This window comes from Peromyscus californicus, unplaced genomic scaffold, assembly GCF_007827085.1.
Source record: "Peromyscus californicus insignis strain IS unplaced genomic scaffold, ASM782708v3 Scaffold_4__1_contigs__length_199733344, whole genome shotgun sequence".
Classification (NCBI taxonomy): domain Eukaryota; kingdom Metazoa; phylum Chordata; class Mammalia; order Rodentia; family Cricetidae; genus Peromyscus; species Peromyscus californicus.
Window position 1 is genome coordinate 30,108,209 of NW_026294562.1, and position 20,886 is coordinate 30,129,094.

The 20,886-nt window shown below is 44.4% G+C and overlaps 1 protein-coding gene across 5 annotated transcripts in view; it reads left to right on the forward strand.

Annotated features, from left to right (window-relative positions):
- Positions 1-20,886, forward strand: part of Asah2 (N-acylsphingosine amidohydrolase 2) — a 112,135-nt gene that overhangs the window by 34,307 nt on the left and 56,942 nt on the right. For 3 of the 5 annotated variants that reach the window (XM_052713166.1, XM_052713170.1, XM_052713169.1), the window contains exons 2-5: positions 1,651-1,764; positions 5,295-5,426; positions 8,847-9,007; positions 13,184-13,333. In XM_052713166.1, coding sequence (XP_052569126.1) covers positions 5,300-5,426; positions 8,847-9,007; positions 13,184-13,333 — 438 coding nt within the window. In that variant the 5' untranslated portion in view covers positions 1,651-1,764; positions 5,295-5,299. Of the gene's footprint in view, positions 1-850; positions 950-1,650; positions 1,765-5,294; positions 5,427-8,846; positions 9,008-13,183; positions 13,334-20,886 lie in introns of all 5 variants that reach the window. The other 2 variants (XM_052713168.1, XM_052713171.1) reach the window with 2 other exon arrangements.

Consider the following 20,886-nt stretch of genomic DNA (forward strand, 5'->3'; position numbering starts at 1 on the left):
ATATGGCATCCTCTTCTGGCCTCCACTGGCACCTGTGCACATGTGGTGTACACACACACACACACACACACACACACACACACACACACACACACGGACAACCAATAAAAATAAGTCTTTTAGAAAAAGAAATTTGTGATGCTTTGGGAGAAACGCTTTCCCGGTGTGGACACAGTTTCCTCCAGCTTTCTCTCTGCTGCACCATTCCTCTTTCTGTTAGAAGGTATGAGCACTAACAACAGTTCAGCAGTCTGCAGTCTAAGGCTGCCCTCCAGGCTTGAACCTGCCCTGCTGGCTGACAGAAAGCTCCACACCAGGGGGCCCACAGACTCCTAAGAATATGATCCATGCTGGACCAGTTAGATGCCATCTTTCAGGACTCAAAGACCAAGGAAAGAACATAGTGCCCTAAAGTGACTGGAAAGCACACGTCTCAATGGCAATGCTCTACCAAGATGGTTCTGAGGCCTGGCCCTTCTGAGAATTCACCTCTTCCCTCCCTCTCTTCCTGCTGCCTTGGGGTAACTAGTTCTATTACCTTTAAGAATTTTAACCTGGGCGGTGGTGGCGCATGCCTTTAATCCCAGCACTTGGGAGGCAGAGGCAGGCAGATCTTTGTGAGTTTGAGGCCAGCCTTGTCTACAGAGCGAGATCCAGGAAAGGCACCAAAACTACACAGAGAAACCCTGTCTCGAAAAACCAAAAAAAAAAAAAAAATTTAACATAAATGCATCAATTAAAAACCCCTCATTTGCTGCCGTGACTTAAACTGTTGCCCTTTGCAGTAGCAGAACAGCATTATGATGCATCACTTAATGATCTGTCTAAAGGCATTTACTTGTAATTCTAGAGACCACAGTCTTTTCCAACTCTGCAAAGGATCAGACAGACTACAAGCTGCTTCCTAGACCTTGAGTTGACCAGGAGAAAAGGGAAACCGAGCAGCGGGGTGAGCTTATTTCTGCTGCCCTTGGCTTTTGAGGCCGTTGCTTAGCCTCACACTGCATAGAAGACAATCTTTAATACTTCAATACTTGGTGGCATTTTCCACGTCATTGAAACCTCTCAGTTCGTTTGTCTATAATACTATCATCGTGGTCACTACTTTAGGACAGGCTCTTATAACATATCTCAGACTGGTCTCTCTAAAGCTTGGTGTGCACTACTGTGCCTTGCTTCCAATATAACTTTGAATGTCTATATTGTTTATGAATCACATTCTTACTTAATTTGGACATTACGTTTTCCTACAAGGACCTGAAAACCTAAAAATTAAAATCACTGCTTTATTCTGAAATGTGTAAAAATATCACTCAATGGTTCCCATAGCCCACACCTATGTCCAACAACATTCATTTTCTTCCAGATCACAATTTGAATAAATAGAGCACATAAATATTTTTAACAATGTGGGTTGCAGGTCTACCACAGAACTTGTAATACTGGAAGAGTTGCATTAAGATGGAAATGACCTTCGGTCTAACAGGCCTTCTGCAGAGTCTACCTCCTGTAGCAGGCAGGTTTAGAAGAGTGTGCATGTAAGCTTTCTTTAATCAATGTACTTTAGTCACATCCTTCTGCCGTGGCCACAGGTATGCTAATGAGAACCTTAATGCTCCTGGACTTGACTATGGAATCTTTCCTCAATAGATTTGGAAACACATTGAGAAATCAGCCTCACAATCTGCAAGGGACACGGAATGAGATTCTGAATGGTCATTTGCTCTCCTGGGAGGTGAACACTGCTTTGATTCACAGAATCAGGTAAGAATGACATTTTTTTTTTCAATGGAGGGAGATGGAAAAGGAATCACAGCTCATCTTATTAAGACCTGGGTAAAGTCTGGAAGTTTCACTTCATTTTCATAGTTTTAGAGGCCTATTTGTGTCAAATTGTTAATTTTTTTCATAGTTGTATCCTTGAAAAACAGATCTTTGGGTTGCAAAGATGTGGCAGATAGCTAAGCTTACTGGATTCTGACTGATCAAGAGACTCCTTATGAAATCTAGAATCATTTAAGATACAGTGAGAGGGGCAGTGCCTTATGGTGGATTTGCATTCTGAAGACAGACAAGACATCTGTCTTAATGTTTGACTTGAGAGTTTATTAATCAATGCTAGAAATAAACAGTGCTAATACAACGTTTGATTTCCTGAGAGGGGGTGGTAAAGTCAGCTGAAGTAGCTTAAAAAGAATGGTAATGTATTAGCAGCATTCCTGGTAAGTAAATAGAGTGGAGAAGCATAGGAGGTGGATCATTCAAGACTAAGAAAGAGCTTAGAACAAGTGAGTTCTTGCTTTGTATAAAGGGTTGATAATATAAGACCAGCACACACACACACACACACACACACACACACACACACACACACACACACACACACATAATTTGTGTTTCATAGACAAGCTGTGACCACATTTATGTATACAATCTTCATTCTGATGCTCTAGGGTTGAGATGCCCAATTGTTCTTCTTCTTGACTCAGAAGAAGTACCTAGAAATAGCTTTCAAAAAAACTATTTAAATTTTTAATATTTATTTTATTCATATTTTATTTTATTTTATTTTTTTGGTTTTTCGAGACAGGGTTTCTCTGTGTAGCTTTGCGCCTTTCCTGGTACTCACTTTGGAGACCAGGCTGGCCTTGAACTCACAGAGATCCACCTGCCTCTGCCTCCCGAGTGCTGGGATTAAAGGCGTGCGTCACCACCGCCCGGCTTTTTTTTATTTTTATTTTTATTTTTTTTTGGTTTTTCGAGACAGGGTTTCTCTGTGTAGCTTTGTGTCTTTCCTGGTACTCGCTTTGGAGACCAGGCTTATTTTATTCATATTTTATATTTATATATTGTTTATATTATGTATTAGATAAGCAATAGAGAACACCTTATCAATTATTACATATAATTTATATATATTAAATATTTATTTAAAAAGCTTTCAGTAAGCATTAAATATAATGGGTTTGAAGTCTGCTACTGATCTCCTTGAAGTCCAGAAGTATGTTTTAGGTGTGTTTCCTGATTCTCAAGACTGATGAAGGGAATTGGGACCAGGTACAAACCTAATTAGTCTTGTCCTGGGACTGAGGTGGCCCTGCCATTGGTGTGGAGGGTGACCATAGTCACAATAAAAGGAGAGAACAGCTTCCCAATAATGAAATGTGTTCCTGTCTTTTTGTCCTTTTCAGGTCTATCCAACTCAGAAGTTTCTGCTTTTAAGTTGATTTTTCACCTCTAAGCCCAAGGATTGCAAAATCCAGTGCTTAAAGAAACCAGGAAGCAATTTAGATGGATTAGGCCCATGGGCAGGGTTTAGCACCTAGAGAGTTCCTGGAACACCTGAAGGGAACAGCTGCTGCCGTAGTTTGGAAACTACATTTGGTTAAAATGCCAACTTTCAGATTTATACGTGTAAATTCTATCTTAACAGAATCTGACACTGATATCATTTAGCTTATCACCTAGGTTAAATCAAATCAAAGCCTTGGCTGGGCTTTACTTAAAATGACAGGAGAAACTCTTAGGTGAGCAGTGTCTTAGCCAGAAACTACTTATTTTGAGGCCAAGTCCTGGGAGTTCAATCCCATATGACTACTTGTGTGTCTTAAAGCCCAGGTTAAGAAAACAGGTTCCAGCTGGAGACGGCTCAGTGATTAAGACAACTTGTTGCTTTTGCAGAAGCCCTTGATTCGGTTTCTAGCACCCACACGGTGGCTCACAGCCATCCTTAATTCCCCTTCTGAGAAATTTGACTTCTGACCTCCTTGGGAACCAGGCACACGTGTGTTACACATGCAACCATGCTGGCAAAACATTCACACATATAAAATAAATAAATCAAACCCCAAAATAATGAAAAATTGCTCCAAAAAAATCTCACCTGGATTTATAATAATTCTCTAACATTCAACCCCTAGGGGTGTGCAGTTTTTGCTGTTTTGAAATGTGGTGATAAAGACCATCATCTGAACCCTCAATTCCATCTCAGGGGACAGAAGAAATAACACACACAGCATAGCATCTCATTCTATGGAATTATGTAACACAGATACTAAAGTGATCACTGAATATCTGTGGCTGGGTATCTATGGTTTCCCTATATGGGAAAGTAAGAGACCTCAACTTCATGGTTAGACTTCAGAAATTAGTTTTAAAACACCAGGTTATATTTCTTCTCATTATAAGGTAGAGGATTCTCACTCCTGAAGTCACTTTGAGTGATGATAAACTTCTAAAACATCTTAAAGGAAATGGTTAAGGAGTAGTTTTCTGGAACACAGGAGTTGCAAGCTATGTGACATCTTCTTGATCACCCAAAGAGAGGTTTTACACTAATTCCTGGCTTGAGCTACCAATCTCCTTTTCTGCACCAGGAAATCAGTGATGGTGATGAGAAAATATGAACAGTAATGCAGTGGGTTTCACCTCCATCTGGACAAAATAGTGTTTTTAAAAATATATTAACTTTCTTATTTTTTTTTTTTAAAATTAGCTGGGAGTTGTGGCACACTCCTTTAATCGCAGTACTTGGGAGGCAGAGGCAAGTAGATCTCTGTGAGTTTGAGGCCAGCCTGGGCTACATAAAGAGACTGTGGCTCCATAAATAAGCAAATAGTTTAAATCATTTTATTTTATGTGTATGAGTGTTTTGCATGCATGTATGTCTGTGAATTATTCATATGCTTTGTGCCCTAAGAAACCATAAGAGAGTCTCAGATCCCCTGGGACTGGAGTTGCAGATGGTTGTGAGCTTCCATGTGGATGCTCATAATCAAACTTGAGTGTTCCAGAAGAGCAGCCAATACTCTTAACCACAGAGCCACCTCTCTGTGATTTTACAAGATCATTATACTTGATCCATAAACACAGCTCTAAGCCAGCCAGACTCCTGCGAAGTACAAGTAATGTGTTACATATCATTCACACTATGGTCAGAAACACTCCAGCCCAGACTTGTATATAAACCCACAAATGATACCATTGCGACAAACAAAAGAAGTATGGTATTGCGAAGGAATACAAATGGATTTTTTTCAGATGTCAGTGTCAAATAATAGGAGTGGTTGCCAAGAGGAGCTTTTCAAAAGAGTACTTTTATGTATTAGTCTTGGTTTCTAAGGATTTGGGACAAGGAGCCAGAGGTAAGTGTGTTCTATGCTTGCCATCTTGGCATAGTCTACTGAAATGGAAGGGCTATGATCTTGTAGTCTCGGGCAGCTTGAAGCCTGTGCCCATTAATCTGTGATTTCCTTTCCTCCTGTGTTTTTTGTTCCATCTCTGTTTTGTCTTAGGAGAAATGGCAAAACGTACCTTCTCCAGCTTGGAGGCATTCCTCATTTTCCTTCTGGTAATGATGACAGTCATCACAGTGGCCCTTCTCACCCTCCTGTTCGTCACCAGTGGGACCATTGAAAACAACAAAGGCAAGCGTCTTGGGCTCTTCTGGATGTCATTCCCGGGCCTGTTAGATATTTCTTGATTGGTGGGCAGCGCCAATGAGAAATGGTGTCTTCCTGCTTCAGCTGTCTGTGAGCACCCAGAGATGGTGTCTCCCACTGTGCTACTTGCGTTTCCTGCAATGATAGCAGCTTTTATCACATTTACCTTTGTCCACAAAGAGCCAGATAACGAACAGATATACATGTCCTCCTAACTTTTCTGTTGATGTCCTCATAGTTCAAGGTTCTTTTAAGTCTAGTAAGCTTACCTTTTGCTACTAGATCTTCAATCGTTATCTGCCCGTTGGTTGGCATACTGGGAGCAAAGTAGAAAATAACACAAACCAACCAAACAAACCACCCTAAAAAGGTAAAGGCAGATTCTCAGACTCAATCCCTACAGGGGCCAGTCGTTCTGTAAACACAGTGCACCTTATCATGACATCATATCATCTTAACTCACCTAAGTTGAAAAGGGGATAGAAATTGTGCCATTTAGATACTACCTGATTTTCTTGTTGCAATGTTGGAAGGAAGTTCGGTTTCTGAATGTGAGGTAGGCTGCATTTCCAGATAGTATCATCGAGTCATTGATGGAGCCTCTATTTCAGGGCAAAGATACACGGCTGTTACCGAATAGAGAAGGCAGATGGGGGCCTGAATGTTTTGATCAAATTGAAGAGAGAGAGAGAGCTGGCCTCGGGTAAAGTGGCAGGGGAGCTGGGAGTCTTCTCCAGTTTTCCACTTGTAGCCTCTTCCTTTTCCACAGTGTTCCTTGCCACAGTTTGGTGCTGCAATTTCTCTGCAAACACAAAGGAGTAAGGGTTCTCTGCTGCAGTGGTGGGCAAAGCAGCCTCTCGGACTGCTAGACATTAAACTGTCCTTAAGACTTATCGTTGGTCTTTCAACATGGTTCCTAAAATTAGAGAGGAAGATGGAGACTCAGGAGGTTATTAGAAGCCACAGTATATTCTCATAGAAATGGCTACTCTGTGTGTGTGTGTGTGTGTGTGTGTGTGTGTGTGTGTGTGTGTGTGTGTGTGTATGTTTTGGCATGGTGGTTCGGTGGTGCAGTTTAAGAAGAATTCCATATAATTTTTCATCTATTTTCACAAAATTCTTATGAAGTTCTAGTGTTGATGCCATTTTACATATGGAAACTCCAAGAATGCAAAGAGCTTGCCCTCCATCTGAGGCTTGGCCTTAGTTTGTATCACATTTCGATGCTGGCAGCAAAAGCAAAAGCAATGCTTTCCTCTCTGTACTATCTGATGCTGTGCAGGAGACGTGTGTTTGTAAGCCTGAGACACAGTTGCAGGAATATCAGAGTCTGCTCTGAGGTTGTGTGGGCACCAGACTCATCACGTACTCTTCATGAAGTCTTAGTTGTGTCACTTCTTCCAAGTTTCAGGGTTCTTGTTTACAAACTTGAAGAGATTTTATTACCAGAGTTGTGAGGGTCTGAGCCTGGGTCCCGGAAACACTATCAAGCTATGCTTGGCCATTCATCCTTAATGCGCCAATTAAAGAGACAAACAAAGTCACAGCGAAGAGCATAAAAAGATTTATTCAATGTGGCCACAGTGGAGAGAGGAACAAAGGATCAGTGACCCCTCCATCCCAAGTCTACCTGACATGAGGTTTATTTTTATTTTTTTATTTTAAATTTTTTAATTCATTTTACTTACCAACCACAGCTCCCCCTCTCATCCTTCCTTCCAAGGTTTAGTTTTAAATAGAAGGAAAGTGGTATGTGGAATTGCTTGGTTACACATCCTGGTCTCAGTTTGTTCTCTCCTGCAAGGTGCTTTGACTCATCAAGACAATGTGAGATCTTGTTCTAGCAGAAAAACTCCCGCCCCGCCCCTGGCTGGCACCACATTCCCACCCTTTTCCTCCTTAGAGCATGGAATTTCTGGGGGAAATTCCAATGTCTTGGGGTCCATTGTTCCAGTGGCTAGTAGTCACGAGGAGGAACGCAAGCGTCTCTTAGGAATATCTTCATCCTGCCAGGTCGGTTACAATTGAGGTTGTTGATATCTAAAATTTTAGTTCCAAAGTTCTGGAATCTCAGAAAAAGCCAGACATCAGTCTCTTCTCTAAGTTGTTCTGACCACCAGGGCCTGTAACACTGATATTTGATGCTGTGATTACTCCTGGCTACTGCCTGACGGTAGAAAAACAAACAAACAAATGTATATACAAAATGTCCAGCTGGAAAGAAAATCAAACTAGACAGCAGCGCCGCTCTAACTCTTTAAGGTGTATTCACAAAGTTACTGCACAAAACCATACCAGGAAGCACATTAACCTCTTCTTACAATAGAGGAGAAAGTCAGAGAGAATTAGATTAGGCGATCTGGTAGAATTAGATTTCAAACCAAGAAGTTTGGGTATAGCATTTGCCTTTTAATCTCTATATCATTTTGCATCCCTGGATATTCATATGTGTTTGTATGTTATACACACACATTTGGTGTGGAATATATATTAATGCATACATACATGTATTAGAATAATCAAATTGAGGTAGAATTATGTCACCAATTATGTCACAATGTTTTTTTTTTTTTTTTGGTTTTTCGAGACAGGGTTTCTCTGTGTAGCTTTGCGCCTTTCCTGGAACTCGCTTTGGAGACCAGGCTGGCCTCAAACTCACAGAGATCTGCCTGCCTCTGCCTCCCGAGTGCTGGGATTAAAGGCGTGCGCCACCACCGCCCGGCCATGTCACAATGTTTTAAGCTGAAGGCCTCAGCAGGCTGAGGACCAAAGCAGAGCAGTGACAGTTAGATGGCATCTTTGATGAGGACTCTGGCTGGATGTAGGAATCGAGATGGACATGCTCAGAATTGAGTGGTGGACAGCGTTTGGCGGAGCGGAGAGCATTGGGAAGTTCGGAGAGAATGGAAAAGGAAGTCCATCTCAGGGTGTGGACTTAGGAGGCTGAGTAGCAGGAACTTCTACATGGTTGGCATGGCTTGGATAGAAATGTAGGGAAGGGAAGTGGTTAGGTGACAAAGAAATGCTGGTGAGAAGTTGAAGGCGAGAAGCATTTGCCAAGGCCTTGCTTGTTCTGAAACATCACTAGTCCAAGAGCAAGACTGCTTTGATTTATGACTTCTCCTAGGCTCCCATTTCTCACTTTCTGTTTATATACAGGTGAATTTTTTAACACTGGGTGTGGTGGCACACAGCTACAGGAAGATCATTGAGCTCAAAGACAACTTGTTACATAATGAGACACTGTCTTAAGAAATAAATGAACCAATCCAAAACCAAAGAAAACTAAAAATGAAAGACAATATTAAAAGTTTTCCTTAGGAATTTGAAACTATGTCTTCTAATTGCCGCCAGGGAGCAAGTGGGATGAAGTGTTGTTTCTCAAATATCCTGTTCTGTTTTTAGATTCAGGAAATCTTGGGTCTTCAACCACCCAAGACCCCACGACCACACAGACTTCTCCAATCACACATGCTCCAGAGCCTCCTCCATTTCAGAACTTCAGTGGCTACTACATTGGTGTTGGGCGAGCTGATTGCACAGGACAAGTGTCAGATATCAATTTGGTAGGTAACTGTCTGGGCTCCTTAAATAGGACACAAAACAAGTAATTTTATTATTTGGTGTCCTTCATTCCTGATTATTACATAATCATTTCTAGCTTTTGTGTTGACATTGCTGCTGTCCAACACTAAGAATAGTATCATATAAGGAAAACTAATTTTTAAAGTTAAATTACAAGTCCTTTTTTTAAAAAAACTTTTATTGATTTTTTTTTGTGGATTTCACATAATGCATTCCAATCCCACTTATCTCCTTGTCCCCTTGACTCTGCCCTCTGCCCTTGCAATCTCCCCCAAAACAAAACCAAATTTAAATGTAAAACCAAACAAAACAAAGAACTAAAACCAAAACCCAAACAAACAAGACAAAAAAGAAGAATCTTGTCGTGGAAGCTGTAGTGTGGTCCATTGAGACACACAGTTTACCCTTTAGTCTGTTCATCTTTACATGCTAGTGTTCATTACCACGAGTTATTGGTCTGGTTCAAGGCCTCTGGTTTCTGCCACATCACCGATAATGGGCTCTCACTGGAGCTCCTCTTGGATATCCCCTTCACATGCTCCAACAGTTCATAGATTTGGTGGGTGTTGGGGTGGCCAACTCATAGCCCTGGTTCTGGGCCTGGGTGGTAGTTGGGCTGGTCAGGTCACTAGCTTTCCCTCATTGTCACTACCTGGATGAGCTCTCCAGCACAGCCCAGGCCAGCTCACCCACTGCAGCCTACAGCAAGGAACTGGTCCAGTTTTCCTGCTCTCGGGCACTCAGATCTGGGTCTCCCTCACTCATATTGCCAGGGCCAGCTCTGCTGTTTTGCTCAGGCAAGATACAGGACCCTCTCTCCCATTTGTTGTAGGGGGCATATGAGGTAGGAGTTGGGATCAGCTCTCCTGCTCTCATGCTCTCAGGGCTGGCTCACCTGGGACCTGAACAACAGGATCAGCTCTAATGTGCTGACCGGGCAGGGTGCAGGGCCCCGCTCTCCTGTGCGCTGTAGCTGGTGTACGGCAGGGCTAGTTCTTTTATTCTTGTGGCCCCAGGGCTAGCTCTCTCTCTCTTGCCACAGACAGCAAAGGGAGGAGGGGGGGTCAGCTCTAGTGTGCTGCTCAGACAGGAAGGAGAGGCTGCTTTCTCATGTGCTGCAGCCGGTGAGGGTCAGGGGTAGTTCTACTCTTGTGACCCCAGGTTCAGGTCTCTCACCTGCCACAGGTGGTAATGAGTGATCGAGGAAGGGCATCTTTCCCTCCCCTGTGCCACCACATGGCCGACTACAGGGAGCTAGGTCAGCTCGCCTGCTCTCATGCCCTCAGGGTTGGTGCACCTATGCCCCAGTCCATAGGGTCAGCTCTGGTGAGCTTCCCAGGTGAGATGCATACCCATGGTGAGGAGTGGGACCATCTTTCCCAAGTGTGCATGTAGGAGTGAGCTCTCTCCTGTGGGGTAGAGCCATCTTGCCTGTGGAAATGCCCAGTGAGGGGCAGGATCAGTCACCCCAGGGCCAGTGAAGGGCAGGGCTCGCTCAGCACAGCATGGTTCCAATGACCCCATGCTAACACAGGCCATGGACATCCTGATCTGAGTAGCTTGCGCTGTCATTCAGGGCCATGGTGTCGTCCAGGCCAGGGCTGCTGTGGAGTGCCACATCCAAGTCAGTAGCCCTACAGCAGCCAAGGTCTGAGTTGATGTCCAGGGCTTCTGTTGTCACCAAGGGCCATGCGGATGACCTGGGGTCTGGGGCGTTATCCATGGCTCCAGTTGCCACCAACTGTGGATTCCCAGGGTCTGGCCAATTACCTGGGACCATATTGATGCCCAGGGATCAAGCTGCTGCCCGGGCAGTGCTAATCTGAGGGGCCTGTGCTGCCACCGGGGCCATGGTGGCATCCAGACCCAGGGTCATGTCTGGGTCCCTGGAGGCAGCATGGCCCTCCTTGCTCTCATGGCTATAGGTTGCAGCGCAGACCCCAGGCATCTGTGTGGCCTTTGGTGGCAACATGGGCCACGGACATCAATACAGACCCTGGCTGAGGTAGTACTGTGAACCCAGACGTGGTTCTAGGCAGCAGCCCGAGTCTGGGTGTCACCATGGTCCCAGGTGGCAGCTCAGACCATCCAGACTAGCATGGCCCCCATGGCAGCATGACTCTTGGACACCAACATGGCTCCAGGTAGCAATCTAGGTCTCTGGCATCAGCACAATCTTTGATGTAAGTGTCTTAGGAGCCACAGACATCAATACAAACCCTGGATGCAGGAGGGTTATGGATCCAGACATGGCCCTCGGTTATAACCCTGGTCCAGACGATACCATGACCCTAGTTGACAGCACTGATCACTCAGATTGGCCTGGCACTGGCAGCAGCACAGCCCTCGGACACCAACATAGTCACAAGTTGTGGCCCAGACCCGGGGCATCTACATGGGCCCTGGCGGCAACATGGGCCAGGGACATTAACATGGACCCTGGCCATGCCAGGAACATGGACCCAGACATGGTCCTTGGCAACAGCCCAGACCATGTTGTCACCATGGTCCCAGTTGACTCTGGAGGCCATCCAGTTGGTATGCCCCACCCCATCCCTCCCACAGCAGCATGGCTCTGGGGCACCAGTGTGGCCTCAAATGGTGGCCCAGACCACAGGCCCTTGCAAGGCCCCCAGGGATGACAGGAGCCACAGGCATCAACACATGCCCCCTTGGCTGTACCAGGACCCTAGATCAAGACCTGGCCTTTGATCGTAGCCTCCAGGCCCAGGCATTTCCCTGGACTTGGGTAGCCAGCAGGCCATTCACATCAGCCTGTTCCTCACCATCCTCACCTGTCCGGATTTGCTTCTCTCCCCAGCCTATAAACTGTTCCATCTATCCTTCTCTTCCACCTCCCTACCTTGTACTCTTTCACCACAATGGTGACCAACTGCCCAGCACCTAGGTCTCTTAGTTGGATCACAGATGGCCCTTGGTTGAATACTACCCATCCCACCAATAAGGGATGACACAGAGCTGTTGCCTTTCTTCTTTCCCATGCCCAGGCCTAGAGATCTCTGGCAGCACTTGGTATGATGGTACCTCTGGTGCAGGGTGCAGGGCACACTCCTGGGTGATTGTGGCTCCTGCAGACCCAAAAGTCCTGGGAGTGGGGTGCCATTTGTGCCCATCCTGCAAGTTATTTTTAAAGTCAACTGATGACTTTTTTGTGGGTGGATCCATACATTCTGACCTTCCCTATTTTATAGTTTTGTGGTGAGAAGCCAGAAGATCACTGAAGATTTGAGACTAGAAATCTCCCACTTGTAAAATGCAAACATATAGATTTTTTTTGCTTGTTTATGTTTCCATATTTATTTATTATTTATTTACTTTGAGACAAGGTTTTGCTTTGTAAACCTTGGCTGTCTTGGAACTCACTGTGTAGACCAGGCTAGTCTTGAACTCATAGAGATCCACCTGCCTTTGCCTCCTAAGTGTTGGAATTAAAGGTGTGGGCCACTGTGCCAGCATAGACAAGAGAGGTAAAACTGTAAATCAAGGATGGGCCAGTATCAAGCACTTCCATGAGTCAGAGGCAGCCTATTGCCTACAGCATACCAGTGATGGAAATACCCACTCACCTTCCTGCTTGCCTAGGGAACAAGAGCAAGGAGTTGTCTACTGGAATTTGCTCCCTTTCAGCAAATAATCTTTATGCTCTATGGATTACACCCCGCTGTCTGTTCTGAAGAGTAACCCTGAACTGTGAACCCTAGATGAGCACTCTCATGAATGGGAAGGCAAAGAGAAGAGATGGCCATTGGAAGGCCTGGGTGTAGTTTTAACTGGGTGGCTTTAATGTGACGATGAGAGAGTCGTAGGGTGCACAATCTTACTTGACTTAGTCTAGAGAATGATAAATTGGCAAAAAGCTGAGTGAGGGTGGAGGAAGGGGAAACAGTGCCTTCCCTATAAAACCTTAGAAGAAAAGCTTCCCATCAAAGGCTTGGAAAGTCCCCTGAGCGGGCAGCCACCTGTTCACTCCACACACACACACACACACACACACACACACACACACACACACACACACACAGAGTCTCACTGAACCACGGCATCACAATGATTTTCTCTTTGTGTGCTTGAGCAGCTTCTTCTGGTATTATGGTCCCTGGCTCCTGGAGAAGTTCAGTTCCTTTCTCTCTTTTCAGATGGGCTATGGCAAAAGTGGCCAGAATGCACGGGGTCTCCTCACCAGGCTGTACAGCCGCGCTTTCATCTTGGCAGATCCAGATGGGTCAAATCGAATGGCATTTGTCAGTGTTGAACTAAGCATGATTTCCCAACGACTCAGGCTGGAGGTGAGTGATGAAATGAGGAGCTGGAGAGTAGTCTGTGGGTGCCCATAATGGGAACTCCACAAGCTTGCCTTCTCAACTAGAGAGTATCTCCTACCTTCAATGTAAGGTCTTGACAGCTTCACAAACAATCATATAGGCAGATGCCCTTCCTTATTGCAGCCTAAGTGTTCCTTTTCAAAACTTTTTAGCTATGCTGACGGCTCATCATTGTTATGAACGCAAATGTTCCCTGAAAGCTTGTATCACCACTTACATTCACATGGATTCTCACTGAGTCGTCCTTGTTGGAACACAGACTGGTCACTAACGTCTTCCCCAAGTTCCCCCACAATTGAGAATACATATAAGGAATCAGTTGAGGATTGAAATTCAGCTTTGCAATGAGGTTGACCATGAAATGGTAATGGCAGAAAGCAGGTGATGGTCACATGAAGTTGTTATGCCAGTCTGGTTATTTTTAGATGAGGTGGAAAGCTGCTTTGGTGGTTTAAAGAATCCTAGTCCTTAAACTACTGTAGAATGTGGCAGAATTTTGTTTGATCCACCCCAGCCTGAATTTAGAGCTTGTTACTTACCTGTGTAGACAGTTGAGGTTAGCAAAGAGGGTCCTGAGTTGTTTGAGGATAGCAGAGAAAGAGGAAGAAGGAAAAGGAAAGAGGACACCAGGCAGGAGAGGAAGGAGGGGAAAATTTAACGGCAGTTACGGGTCCCTTGTCAGTCTCCTAAGTCAGTTTCCAAGCCCTGGTCCAGAGCACGTCCTATGTAGGTTCAGGTCTGGCAGTGACTATGACCTGGGAGTGTGTGCACAGAGTCACCAGCATGAGAAAGAGAGAAAGAGGTGTAATGCTGACCACAGCAGTGACCAGGCATCAGTCATGCATGCTTGTGTTCTGTCACTCCCTCTCATTGAATGCTTTGCTGCTGTGCTGTGTGGAGAGGTTAGTCACAGCCTGAAGGCACCATCTGATGTTGTCACTATTGGGAGTGTAGTGGAAGTCTTCCCTGTACAGACAGAAGGCGTGAGTTAAGTACTTTCCTCCTCCTACACTAATGATAGTTGGCTCTGTGGCTATCCCCAGATAGAATCTTAGAGAAGGGGAGTCACCCTCCAAAATTAAGGCAATTATTAGTAAATGGCAGAGCTGGGTTATGAAAAACTGCATTCTTCAAAGAGACATTAATCCTAGCCCCTTTATCTGAGACAGTGTCTCATGTAGCCTGTGCAGGTCACAAAGTTACTGTATAGCTAAGGATAGCTTTGAATTTACAATTTTTCTGCCTCTACATTCTGAGTACCAGGCTTACTTGTGGTTTATGTGGTACTGGGGATTGAACATAGGGATTTCTGTATACTGTGCAAGTACTCTATTTAACTAAGAAAGACATCATTCTTTTAGAGAGAAAATTGTCCCTATCATCCACTTTCTTTAAGGTATTTTGCTAGTGCTTGCAAATGACACAAGTAAAGGAGTCACAGTTCATATCCCCTATATGGCCACCATCTAGTTGAGTCTTAGGGGAAAAGACTGTAACAGAAACATACAGGTAACCATGAATCACTGGAGTACAGTTATGTAGTACTTAATGTATTTCCATATAATATTTTATCCAAAATGCAGTGGCCTAAATCAATAAATATTTAGTATCTCACTTGCTCTGTGGAACTGGAATTCAGGAATAGTTTTGCTATGTGGTTCTGGGTTGGGGTCTCTTGCAGTTATGAGGATGGCAAAGAACAGATCCATGAAAACTTGACTGAAGTGGCAAGATCCACGTGCAAGGTGGTTCACCAATGTGCTTGTTGGCATGAAGCTTCGGGTCTCCATTCCAATCCTCATGAATTCTTACAGGGTGGAAGACACAGTGATTTTTCTGACCCATTTTCAACAGTTACACACAATTACCCTGTCCTGTTCATTAAGCAAGTCCATCCATACTTAGGGTTAGGAAAATTAAGCTTTAGCACTAAGTTTTGTTTTGTTTTGAGGCAGGATCTCACTATATTGTTTAAGACTATTCAGCTCATACTTGCTCCAGACTCCCAAGTTGTGGGATTATAGACCCTTGCCACCATGCTCAGAGAGGCTTCACTTCTTAAAGGAAGGAATACAAAAGAATTTATGGACGTGAATTCTTTCAAGACTATCACAAGGAGACAAGGAGATACAGAAAGTGAGAATCAGGAAAGCATTTTCATCATAGAAATAATACTTGAGTGTGCAGAAGTCTAAGTGGTTAAAGTGCAGAGGAAATGTGCCGGTTAGATTTTTGTCAGCTGGACACAAGCTTGGGTTTCCTGGAAAGAGGGGACCCGAATTGAGAAATTGTCTCCATCTGATTGGTCCTCAAGTTTGTGGGAGCATTTTCTAGATTAATGATTGATGCAGGTGGGGGACAGCCCACTGTGGGCAGCACCATCCCTAGGCAAATGGTCCCGGGTTATATAAGAAAGCAAGCCAAGAAAGCCGTAGGGGAGGGGGAAGCAAGCCAGTAAGCAGTGTTCCTCCATGGCCTCTTCTTCCTTTCCTGCCTGCAGGTTTCTGCCTTGAGTTCTTCATCTAAATTCCCTTCATAATAGAGTGCAGCTTTAAGCAAAAATAAACCATTTCCTCCACAAGTTGCTTTTGGTCATGGTGTTTCATCACAGCAACAGAAGATGAACTAGAGTAGGGAGAGACCAAATGTAAGCGACAGAAGAAACCAAGAGTTGTAAAGGAAGGTATAGAGTCTTTTGGAGGGACAGGAGAAATCCATAGAAAATACGGGGTCATGTATGTACCTGGATGGTACATACATGACCCTTAACTATAGAGAGCCTGGGATGCTAAATTGAGTTTAATTATGTGGGTAATGTGGAATCTTAGAAAATGTTTTGATGGAGTAATGTCAACACAGTTTCACATAGGATGTTTAATTAGACAATGATGCTTCCTTTGGATTCGAATAAAGTGGAACAGGGGAGATGTCACAGATTAGTAGATTCTTTAACACGGAGACTCAATTGGTGAAAGTGGGAAAATAATAGTTATACTGAGTATGTCAAACAGAATTTTTTTAATTCATTTTACTTACCAACCACAGTTTCCCCTCTCTCTCCTCCTCCTGCTCCCTCTACCTTCCCCAACTCACCCCCCATCCACTACTCAGAAAGGGTAAGGCCTCCCATGGGGAGTCAACAAGGCTTGGCTCAGCTGAGGCAAGACCTAGCTCCCCCTGACACACACACACACACACACACACACACACACACACACACACACACACACACATCAAGACTGAGAAAGGCATCCCACAGTATCGAATGGGCTTCAGAAAGCCAGTTCATGCACCGAGGACAGATTCTGGTCCCACAAACAGACCAGGCTACAAAACTGTCATCCACATGCAGATGTAACACGAATTCTAATAGGTCTTTTAATAAAAAATCTGCGGCCAGATATTGGGGTAAATGCTGAAAGATCAGAGAGACAAAGGAACAAGCCACTGCCATGTCTTACCTCTAGGACACCTCAACCTGAAAATGCTTCAGTTCCTGTCTGTTCATGCCTTATATACCTTTCTCTACCCAGCCATCACTTCCTTCTTAGTGCTGGGATTAATGGCATGTGTGCTTCCCAAGAAAGGGAATCTCAAGTGCTAGGATTAAAGGCATGTGATTCCCAAGGACTGACATTAAAGGTGTGTACCACCACTGCCTGGCTCGGTTTCTCTCCTAGACTGAGTCAATCTCATGTAGTCCAGGGTGGCTTTGAACTCACAGAGCCTCCGGAGTGCTAGGATTAAAGGTGTGTGCCACCACTGCCTGGTGTCTATGTTTAATCTAGTGGCTTGTTCTGTTCTCTGATCCTCAGGCAAATTTTATTAGGGTCTACAATATAACACCACATGCAGAGGTTCTGTTTTGGTCCCATGCAGACTCTCCAGCTGTTTATCTGTTCGAGTGCCTGTGTGCTCCCACAAGTTCGGGTCATCTGTCTCTGTGGGTTTCCCTGTCATGATTTTGACACACCCCCTTGCTCCTGTAATCCCTCTTCTTTCTCTTTGAATGGACTCCCATAGCTTGGCCTGGTGCTTGGATGTGGGTCTCTGTGTCTGCTTCCATCAGTTACTGGATGAAGGTTCTATGAGGGTAGTCAGGGTAGTCACTGATCTGATTGCAGGGGAGGCCAGCAACAGTGGAGAGGGTGCCTGAACTGGTCTTCCCCTGTAAACAGAAAACAGTTCATGTCATGGAGTTTTAGAAGGTGTTAGATGGCTGAAAGGAAAGTTAGGGCTTTGGGAGGGGTTGTCAACCTCTTCCTGGTAATTTCCTCTGTATCACATGAAACTGGTCTTAATCCAGTGGGATGACCGTGAGACTACAAGGTGGTGGAATGTGAAGATAAATACCGTGCCATGTGGGAATAAACAGAATAACACAGCCTAGTACTCATGGTAAGTCAGGTACTGTTCAGAATAATCCATAGGTATGAGCAACCCTCCAACTCTTTGAAGGAATGAGAAAGACAGAGAAACCAAGTTGCAGAGGATAAAGTGACTTATCCAAGGTTATGTGCCAAGGAATTGTCAGAGCTAGGATCCAAACTTAGGCATCCCGTGCCACAGGCCTTGCTCATTACCACTGTACCACACTGCTTTTCTGAGGAGTCAAAGATGCCCGTGATTGACAGCGGCAGAGTCCTGAACCAAAGGCAGATGCTGGAGATGGAGAGAGGAGTACTGAGAGGTGATGGCTGGGATTCTAGCTGCTCTTAGGTCAATAGTGGCCTTGCTTTAACCATCTCTTTCCATTTTTCCTCCCCTGCAATCTGAGGCCCAGGGGGAAAGGCCTTTATACCAACCCGCTTAGTTTTCTTAAGTCAGTCCAAGGAAAGGTAGAAGGAAAATAAAAACAGCTAAGTGCATGCATTAAGCATATTTTCAATGTGGGGTTTTAGGTCAGGTCTCCTCAGCTCTAAGACTGATATGACATTTCCAGCATGGAATGGAGATAGGGACAATCTGTAAGTAGTGGGGCAGGACAGGAAAACAGAATGTCTTTCTTCCTCTTTTGATCGTGTTCCCAAGAGTGTTAGCAGCAGAGTGGAAGAGAAAGGCGGGACAAAGAGCTGAGCGACAGACAGGAGCTTTGTTCTGGGCAAACACAGCCTTCCTTTCTTGAAAGGGGAACACGGCTGTCTGTAGCAGTTATTTGCAGGCATGGCTGGCACGTCAGGATTTAATTTCTTTTCCTTTAAATCTCTATCAGAGGCTGTGGTTTAAGATATCTGTGAGCTATTCATTGTTCTAAAAATCTAAGATTCACAATTACTATCTTTCTTAAGAAATGTGTTTAATTCTAAAAATTCTAAGCTAGAGTTTATTAGGGATGAAATGAATGGAGTGGGGAGCTTTAAACTTGACTTTAACTCTTGGTCTTCTCCCACTTTCTTGTCCTAGTGGAGAACTGTGAGAACATTGGCCTTCGGCTTTAATTCAGCTCTACGGTGGTCAGTCATTGATCATCTTCCCTTCTGATAAATTTTTCTTCTCAATGAGTGTGGTAGTCCCTAGGGGAGTGTGGGTGTGTGTGAGAGGGATGAGGCCTCGGGACTAGAGTTCAAGTCAAACAGAAGAGACACAGAGACTCACTGGACCGGAGCTGAAGGCTGCTTGCTCAGAGGGATGCTAGTTCTAACTTGTTATTGTCTTTCCACACTACTACTTACGTGAACTCAGCGTATTAGTTGGGGTTCTCTAGAGGAACAGAACTGATATGATAGAAAATATTTTAAAAAATGCATTTTATTAAATCACCTTTCTTTGAAACAGTAACAACAGTTGTCTCCCATTCGAGAGGCTGAGAATCTGGTGATCACCGGGTCCCCGGGGCAGGGAGCCTCAGCAGTGGGAGTAGAGAGTCGCACAATAGCTGTCTCAGACTAGAGAGACTGAGAACTTGGTAGTTTCTGGGTGTCTCTGCAGTTGCAATCTGTCACTGAAGTAGGGTTCTGGAAGAGCCACTGGTCCTTAGTCAATGATGGAAGCCTGGGAACACTGGTTCTAACACCAACAGGAATCTGTAGCAGCAGCAACAGGGTAAATTCATTAAGCAATTCGAGGAAACAGTGAAAAAAATTTTCCTTGTCTGGGATGCTATCCAAAGGCTCTGCTCACATTTGGTGTAGGTCTTCCCAGATAAATTAAGGCAGTTAAGACAATTCCTCAATTGAGGCTCCCTCAGGAAATTTCTCCTTCTTCTTCTTCTTCTCCTCTTCCTCCTCCTTTTCCTCCTCCTCTTCTTTAGATTTATTTATTTTATTTCATATGAATGAGTGTTTGCCTATATGTACATATGTGTACCATATGTGTACAGTTACAGGGGCTAGAAGAGGGCATAAGCTCTCCTGGAACTGGAGTTACAGACAGTTGTGAGCAGCCATGTAGGTGCTGGGAACTGAACCAGGGTCCTCTGCAAGTGCAGCAAGTGCTTTTAACCACTGTGCCGTCTCTCCAGCCCCCTATTCAGGCAATTCTAATTTGTGGCAAGTTGACATTAAAAACAGCCATCACATATAGTAACTTTGGGGGCACATTAAAAACAGCCATCACACATAGTAACTTTGGGGACACGGATAGGTTAACGACGCAAAATACTTCACATGGTCTTCTGTTTTGCTTTAATGACCACAAAATTGGGGCAAGACAGACTGGTAGAACTCTTCAGTTAAGGAAGAAGAGGAAGAAATGGATATGTCTGCATGGTAAATACGTCATAGCACATACGCTCCTACCCTATTGGACCAGTGGTGTGCTAAAACTGGGCTGCACTGGCTCATGAGAGGCACTGTTGATGGTTGCCTTGTGATTAATACTTCTAAAAATTTATTATTCTCTCTCTTCAAAATTTTTTATTACTACTTAAACAATTAATGATTTTTCCCCCAGTCCAATCACTGTTTCCCCTCCCTCCCTCCTCTCGCCTTCGTCCCTCCCCCACAATTTCCACCCATTCACTCCTCCTCCCTTTCCTTCAGAAAAGTTCAGGCCTTCCATGTGTATCAGCAGCAAGTCTAGGCATCTCATCTTCTATTAAGGCTGGATGAGGCAACCCAGCAGTGACTGACACTTTTGTGGTATCATTTTAATGCTACACAGAAGCAACAGTAACAGCAAATGTCAGATTGGACAGAATCATGATTAGCTACTCAGCAACATTACTGTTTTTTTTTTCTATATTTTCTTGATGTCTGTGTGTGTGTGTGTGTGTGTGTGTGTGTGTGTGTGTGTGTGTGTGTATTTACATATACATATGTGTATGTTCACTGGCTGACGAATGTAATGAACATTTACTAAAGTTCTTTTAACTAGTGCTGAACAATGAAATTCAAAAACCTAGTGGCTCCAAGCAGAACTGACCTGGTATGATTGTGGTGAGTTTCTGTGTGTTTAAAAGCCCCCAATGGCAGGGCTACTCACTCATGTGCCTAGCATGCTAGTGCTGACAGGATGGTTCCTTCCTATGCCGGTCCTCCACCAGATTCCTGGAGTGACCTCACACACAGTAGGTGGTT